This window comes from Leishmania braziliensis, chromosome 15, assembly GCF_000002845.2.
Source record: "Leishmania braziliensis MHOM/BR/75/M2904 complete genome, chromosome 15".
NCBI lineage: Eukaryota > Euglenozoa > Kinetoplastea > Trypanosomatida > Trypanosomatidae > Leishmania > Leishmania braziliensis.
The window spans coordinates 154,095-162,405 of NC_009307.2; the positions used below are offsets into that span (position 1 = coordinate 154,095).

The 8,311-nt window shown below is 63.7% G+C and overlaps 1 protein-coding gene across 1 annotated transcript; it reads left to right on the plus strand.

Moving 5' to 3' along the window:
• Positions 1–1,915: 1,915 nt before the first annotated feature.
• On the plus strand, positions 1,916–8,311 carry LBRM_15_0460 (hypothetical protein; the record flags this gene model as incomplete). Its single annotated transcript, XM_001563445.1, has 1 exon — positions 1,916–8,311. A coding segment is annotated over one exon (6,396 nt), but the record flags the coding sequence as incomplete, so codon positions are not given.

An 8,311-nucleotide genomic window follows, 5' to 3' on the forward strand; every position in this document is an offset into this window, starting at 1 on the left:
CTTTTGGGACCTCCCCCATCCCCGCCTCTGTTTTGTTCTCCTGCGTGTGTGTGTGTGTGTGTGGGCGTGTGCTCTCCTTGACTGCTGCCAGTGCTACCCTTTTGGTGTTGAGGCGTGCCCTCACACGAAGGTTCATCTCTCCGCGCCTGCGCATCTGTCCGTAGTTACTGTCCTACACACACTCGTACACTCCTACCCCCACCTCCCACCGCCACGCACACGCATATTCGCTGTCAGCGCCCCTTTTTCTCCCTAGGGGTTTTTTGCGCATTTCTAGTTTTGGTTGTCGCCCGCCGTGTTGCCCCTCGTGTCTGCGTCTCTCTCCGTGCACCTCGGTGTGCCCTCTCTCTCTCTCCCTCCCTCCTTCCTTCTCCCCGTCTCTTGTAGAGCTGGTCCTCACTGCTTGAAGGCTGGCGCCAGGGGTCTACCTGCGCTTGGGCATCACACCAAACTACTACGCTTTATTTCGTTGGTTTGCTTATCTGTATTCCTTTCCTCCGCATCCTTCTCCCACTGTAATCGAGCCCTTTTCTCTCTTCTCTACACCTGCCTCCTCCCCCTCCCCTCCCCTCTTCTTGCATAGCTCTGCACGAAGACGCAACCACGTACACCCACATAGCCGCAGCTCTACACATACACGACAACAACGCAGACGTTGATCTAGGCTGGGGACTGGAGTTTGCTCGCTTCTCGTCCTGCGTCTCGTCGCCTGCCTGCTTCTCTTCGGTGTGCGTGTACGTCTCTCTCTCTCCTCGCTGCTCACGTGTACGTCTCTCTTTTCTCTGTTCATCCTCGACTGTGTTGACTGTGCCTGGTGTGGCCGTGGTGGTGCCCCCTTTTTTTAGTGTTTACTGGTGTTTGTCTGCCTGTAGAAGGGCGCCCGCCGACGCCACGTCCGCGCATTGCCTTCAGAAGGCAAGAAAAGAAGAGGAAAGACGACATCCGCTCACTCGGCCCCACGCACGCGCGCACACCTCCACTCTCTCTCTCTCTCAGTTGTTTCTTCTTGCTTTCCTTTGGGCTCTCCCTTTTCGTATCTTTTCTCTCTTGCCCCCCCCCCTCCCACCGCCCTCGGCACCATCCTTTTCAACTCTCGGTGTCTGTCGGCATCGCTTCGTGCTGCGGAGTTTTGTTGGCTTCTCTGTGTGTGTGTGTGTTGCTACGTGCAGGAGTGCCTCTTCCTGACTTGCACCCCTTCCCCTCTTCGTGGGTGGCTTTTGGCTCTCCTACCGCCATCCCCCGCTCCCTCCCTTCCGTCGCCTTTTTCTTCTTCTCTTCATCAAAATCCACACGCAGACACCCAACGTAGGCGTTACCCCGAGCCTCCCTCCCTCCCTCCCCCCCCCCAAAAAAAAAAAAAGCGTGGTTGTGTGTGCATCTCTTTCCTTCTCTCTCTCTCTCTCTCTCTCTCTCGCCTCATTTACTGTCCACTCTGCCGCCACCGAGACACGGTAGACGCGGGACACATTGACACACGGCCTCCCCGCACGAGCTTGGGCATTTTTGTGTGTAAAGTCAAACACGCACCAAGAAGGGTACTCCGGTTGTAGTGTCCTGTCTCTCTGTGTCTGCCTGTCTGTCTCGTTCGCTCGCTCTCTCCACCACCACCCCGTGCAGACCCCTCCCTATTCGAGTCAGCGACTCCTCTCCTCTGCTCGCTGCTGCTGTGGCTGTGGCTGCTCCGCCTATCGTGGGGGAGGTGGAGTGGTAGCTTGAGGGGATAACAACAACAACAAGCGAAGCTTTACATCGATCAGCGCCTTCTCTTTCTTCCCCCCCCCCCCCTCCCTACCCGCAGCGTGCCTATCTGGGTGTCTGCTGCGCTGTGTCGGGGTGCTCAGTCGATCACTTTGTCAACCTCTCTTCTTATTCAAATTCCACTCCTGGGCTGGGATTCTTGTCTTTCCCTGGAGCAATGCAGGAATCGCTGTTGCTCTCCGGGGATCCGTCGTCGACAAGAGCGGCCCACAGCACCGCTGTGGCTGCGGCTGGTGCTAATGGGCACGCGACAGTACAACCTACGCCGCGCAGCACCACTGAAGGTTCTGGCACCGACGCAACCTCGCGCACGAGCGGCAGCTCCGCCGAGGTCCCGGCGTCCTCGATCCATATGGCTAGCCACAACAACCCTAATCCGGCACCTGTGCCGCATGCCCTGGAGTCCCGCACGAGTAGTGGGCCTCCGAGAAAAAATTCAGACAGTACTCCCAGGGAGGCCCTGGCAAGCAAGCCGAGCAGCAGCAGTACTAACTCGCTGGCATGCAGAAAGAGCGCTGCCGAGCGTATGGAGCATCTCGTTGCCGTCGAGGACCGCCATCGCTTCCACCTCGAGTGCCTCGCGGAGGATGAGCTGGAGGACCTCTGTGACGTAATGATCTCGAGTGAGGACGATCTCCTACAATATGAGCTCCATCGCATCAACGCCGAGGAGCGAGGCTTCCTGCCCAGTAAAGGCGAGAACTACGCAGCCCCCGACCCGTTCCACGAAGACGAGGAAGACGTCGAGGCGCGGCTGCAGCGCAGGACAGCTGCCGCAGCAAGCCAGACAGGCGGCGGCTTCGCTGTTGCAGCTGAGCCAGATGAGGAGTTTGAGAGCTTCCGTGATGCTGCTCCGTACGACGCGGCACTGCAGATTGAGCGATTGGTACAACCAGGGGAGTACAGTAGCAGTTGTTCTGCATGGCTCATGACCGACACCCTGCATGCACTTGACATAACAAGCGTCTCAGCTGCACAGCTGCAAGTTGAGTCTGTCTCACTGACGTACATGGGAGCTGGAAAGGACCGTGATGACGCAGGCTCGGTGGACGGAAATGAGGACGAATACTCCGATGATGACACTCCGCTTCTGGCTCAACTGGGCACTCGCACAAATCGCTACAAGGCTGGGAGAGCACACAGAGCTGCCGAGCAAGAGGCTGGTGATGCTGCCGAGGGGCACGAGGACGGAGACAGCAACAGCGAGGAACCGCTCGTGCAAAATACTACCCACGGGCCAAAGCGACTTGTCGCCGTGGGCCTTCGACCTGCGGAGGACGGACGGCCGCCGAGTGCTGAGCAGACGGACGCTGAGGACGAGCAGCTATCGCCGTCGTTCGAGTTTGGCCCGACGCGTGCTGCTGGGCGCCCTGTCGCCGTGGGCCTTCGACCTGCGGAGGACGGACGGCCGCCGAGTGCTGAGCAGACGGACGCTGAGGACGAGCAGCTATCGCCGTCGTTCGAGTTTGGCCCGACGCGTGCTGCTGGGCGCCCTGTCGTCGTGGGCCTTCGACCTGCGGAGGACGGACGGCCGCCGAGTGCTGAGCAGACGGACGCTGAGGACGAGCAGCTATCGCCGTCGTTCGAGTTTGGCCCGATGCGTGCTGCTGGGCGCCCTGTCGCCGTGGGCCTTCGACCTGCGGAGGACGGACGGCCGCCGAGTGCTGAGCAGACGGACGCTGAGGACGAGCAGCTATCGCCGTCGTTCGAGTTTGGCCCGACGCGTGCTGCTGGTCGGCCTTGCGGTGGCTGCCCTCCAGAGGCCGGCGAGTGCGCTGAGGGGCACGAGGACGTAGGCAGCAGCAGTGAGGAACCGCTCGTGCAGAACGCTACCCGTGAGCCAAAGTTCTCTGCTGGCCGTGCACGGGTCACTCACATGGCGGAGGCCAGTTGTGCTGATGATGAAGACGAGGAGGCCCCACTGACTCCAGGCGCTGCTCAAAGGTCGCAGCGCATTGTGGGGCCTCTACTAAGTAACCGAGGAGCGCCGGCTGCGTTATACGAGATAGCATTGATGTCAGGTGAGATGGAAAACGAAGATCACGATAGCGGCACTGTCCTCTACGCGGCAAGTCACCTCTCTTCAGCTCGCTTGCATGAGCGCGAGATGAGTATGCGCGATACTGTGCAGGGCGGCGGTGCACGCATGTCATCACTGCTGTGTTCCTCCAGCTACCTGCTCACAGGCAGCCGTATGGAGTTGGAGGGAGGCGCTGCACAGGAAATTACAGGCGTGGGTGCAGCACAGACACATCGTGCTCACGGACTCGGGTTTTCAAAAGACTTCACCCGCGCCCAGAGCGGCTATGTGGCGCTGCGCAAGCGACACACCTCCAGCGCGCGCTCTGATCTCACGGCCAGTGTAGAGACCATTCGACGACCCTCAAGAACACCTATTGGTGACAACGGCGACGACACCACCCACACGGGAGAAGATGCCATCGCTGCCGCACGCACTGCAAGGGCGGCGCGTGTCTTACACCTTCGCCGTGAGAAGGAGTGCGTTGAACGGGAACGTGCTGACTATGCCCGAATTATGTCGGCGCATTCTCCAGCGTCTCCGATACCCGTGCGCGCAGACGACGAAAAAGAGGAAACACTCGATATATCCGCTATTCACGGCCCGACGCGTGCTGCTGGGCGCCCTGTCGCCGTGGGCCTTCGACCTGCGGAGGACGGACGGCCGCCGAGTGCTGAGCAGACGGACGCTGAGGACGAGCAGCTATCGCCGTCGTTCGAGTTTGGCCCGACGCGTGCTGCTGGGCGCCCTGTCGCCGTGGGCCTTCGACCTGCGGAGGACGGACGGCCGCCGAGTGCTGAGCAGACGGACGCTGAGGACGAGCAGCTATCGCCGTCGTTCGAGTTTGGCCCGACGCGTGCTGCTGGGCGCCCTGTCGTCGTGGGCCTTCGACCTGCGGAGGACGGACGGCCGCCGAGTGCTGAGCAGACGGACGCTGAGGACGAGCAGCTATCGCCGTCGTTCGAGTTTGGCCCGACGCGTGCTGCTGGGCGCCCTGTCGCCGTGGGCCTTCGACCTGCGGAGGACGGACGGCCGCCGAGTGCTGAGCAGACGGACGCTGAGGACGAGCAGCTATCGCCGTCGTTCGAGTTTGGCCCGATGCGTGCTGCTGGGCGCCCTGTCGCCGTGGGCCTTCGACCTGTGGAGGACGGACGGCCGCCGAGTGCTGAGCAGACGGACGCTGAGGACGAGCAGCTATCGCCGTCGTTCGAGTTTGGCCCGACGCGTGCTGCTGGTCGGCCTTGCGGTGGCTGCCCTCCAGAGGCCGGCGAGTGCGCTGAGGGGCACGAGGACGTAGGCAGCAGCAGTGAGGAGCCGCTGGGACTAGTTATTGGTCGCCGAACGGATCTCTACAAGACAGATCATACAGGGCCCAAGGACTACCGCACTGAGGAAGATGAGGAGGAGCCTAATGGAAGCGTTAACGCCGACAGCGGTGACGAGGAGGAGGAACTCCGCATGCCGGCTCTGCAGCACGCCCCCAAACACTCCACTGGCAGGCCTACATTGAAGGCAGTGCCGGTGGCGGCGACGGATGGACAGCAGCCGTGCAACAGTGACTCAGATTCTGATGTTCCGGTCAATGTTGGGTTCATCTCCAGCTCCACCAGGCATGAACCAGGTGATCCACCGCACGATAAGGCTCCTGAGGCGACCGATGTCGTAGATGATGCCCCTGACAACAACAGTTCAGATGACTCACCTATAGAAACACACCTGGTGCGAGATGTTCCTCTACGCAAAGCAGCACATCTCATGCAGATACCCCCGTCCGCTATCCAGGAAGTAACTGGCAGGGCAGACAGAGATACAGAGGACGTGGATGAGGAAGAGCCGTTACTGTCGCTTGCGCAACGGAAGAGCCGCGTAGAGCGCAAGGCGCAGCCTCGAGCAGCTCTGCCACAAGAGGCTCATGAGCGGCACTCCGTCGTATCAACAGAGGAGGACGAGGAGGAAGAGGCTACTCCGCTCGCTCAGGGTCGCCAGCGGCTACGCTTGGCGGGTCCATACCCCAAAACGCACCATCCTTTCACCAAGGAAGACAGCTGCGCAACCCTTTCCGAAGACGACACGGATAGCGATCCCATCGTGCCCAGCACTCGCAGCCAGCGTTCGGTGGGTGTGTCAGGGCATCCCCACGAACTCCTTATCGAGAAGGAGGAGGCTGAAAGCGTAGACTCGAGTGAGAGCGAGGAGCAAACACCATTGCTCGCCTTGATCCACACGCCGCGCAAGTGTCGACAGGGTCCGAACCGCCGAGAACAGAGCTTTGAAGTAGCAGAGGAGCAACCTAACGACCTCTCCACGCCGTCATCCACCTATCTTCCACTCACAGTTGTTTACAATCGCACACAGCCAACGCGGGCAAACCAACCACCACCGACTCCAACTCTCTGCGTCGACGACGAGGAAGCAGCATCCAACACACCGACACGACAGACAGTACACCATTACCTCCTTGAAAAAGCCCCCACTGACCGCAGCACTACGACTGTCACCATCGCCGAAGAATCAACCGCCCGCATTGACAGAATACTGTCCTGCGAAAAGAAACTTCACGCCAACACGCACGAGAAGACCCACAATGGCATTCATGCAACCCTCAACGAGCACAGCCCACAACGTACACCCCAGATACGATGCGTCCACAACACCATCATCGAGCACATCAAGCGCATCGTAACCCAAAGCGAAAGCCACCAAATAACAATTCCCCACCACATACACGCACCTCCAGAGCACAACATCAGTGCACCAAGCGACTTGGCAGAGCAGCCGCTGGAGTGCGCGCTGCACCAGGCCGGCGACGAGAAGGAGCGTGCTGGCCGCGACGCCGTGCCGGAACGGGCGATGGGTGCGCCCGGCGACGTGGCAGAGCAGCCGCTGGAGTGCGCGCTGCACCAGGCCGGCGACGAGAAGGAGCGTGCTGGCCGCGACGCCGTGCCGGAACGGGCGATGGGTGCGCCCGGCGACGTGGCAGAGCAGCCGCTGGAGTGCGCGCTGCACCAGGCCGGCGACGAGAAGGAGCGTGCTGACCGCGACGCCGTGCCGGAACGGGCGATGGGTGCGCCCGGCGACGTGGCAGAGCAGCCGCTGGAGTGCGCGCTGCACCAGGCCGGCGACGAGAAGGAGCGTGCTGGCCGCGACGCCGTGCCGGAACGGGCGATGGGTGCGCCCGGCGACGTGGCAGAGCAGCCGCTGGAGTGCGCGCTGCACCAGGCCGGCGACGAGAAGGAGCGCGCTGGCCGCGACGCCGTGCCGGAACGGGCGATGGGTGCGCCCGGCGACGTGGCAGAGCAGCCGCTGGAGTGCGCGCTGCACCAGGCCGGCGACGAGAAGGAGCGTGCTGGCCGCGACGCCGTGCCGGAACGGGCGATGGGTGCGCCCGGCGACGTGGCAGAGCAGCCGCTGGAGTGCGCGCTGCACCAGGCCGGCGACGAGAAGGAGCGTGCTGGCCGCGACGCCGTGCCGGAACGGGCGATGGGTGCGCCCGGCGACGTGGCAGAGCAGCCGCTGGAGTGCGCGCTGCACCAGGCCGGCGACGAGAAGGAGCGTGCTGGCCGCGACGCCGTGCCGGAACGGGCGATGGGTGCGCCCGGCGACGTGGCAGAGCAGCCGCTGGAGTGCGCGCTGCACCAGGCCGGCGACGAGAAGGAGCGTGCTGGCCGCGACGCCGTGCCGGAACGGGCGATGGGTGCGCCCGGCGACGTGGCAGAGCAGCCGCTGGAGTGCGCGCTGCACCAGGCCGGCGACGAGAAGGAGCGCGCTGGCCGCGACGCCGTGCCGGAACGGGCGATGGGTGCGCCCGGCGACGTGGCAGAGCAGCCGCTGGAGTGCGCGCTGCACCAGGCCGGCGACGAGAAGGAGCGTGCTGGCCGCGACGCCGTGCCGGAACGGGCGATGGGTGCGCCCGGCGACGTGGCAGAGCAGCCGCTGGAGTGCGCGCTGCACCAGGCCGGCGACGAGAAGGAGCGCGCTGGCCGCGACGCCGTGCCGGAACGGGCGATGGGTGCGCCCGGCGACGTGGCAGAGCAGCCGCTGGAGTGCGCGCTGCACCAGGCCGGCGACGAGAAGGAGCGTGCTGGCCGCGACGCCGTGCCGGAACGGGCGATGGGTGCGCCCGGCGACGTGGCAGAGCAGCCGCTGGAGTGCGCGCTGCACCAGGCCGGCGACGAGAAGGAGCGTGCTGGCCGCGACGCCGTGCCGGAACGGGCGATGGGTGCGCCCGGCGACGTGGCAGAGCAGCCGCTGGAGTGCGCGCTGCACCAGGCCGGCGACGAGAAGGAGCGCGCTGGCCGCGACGCCGTGCCGGAACGGGCGATGGGTGCGCCCGGCGACGTGGCAGAGCAGCCGCTGGAGTGCGCGCTGCACCAGGCCGGCGACGAGAAGGAGCGCGCTGGCCGCGACGCCGTGCCGGAACGGGCGATGGGTGCGCCCGGCGACGTGGCAGAGCAGCCGCTGGAGTGCGCGCTGCACCAGGCCGGCGACGAGAAGGAGCGTGCTGGCCGCGACGCCGTGCCGGAACGGGCGATG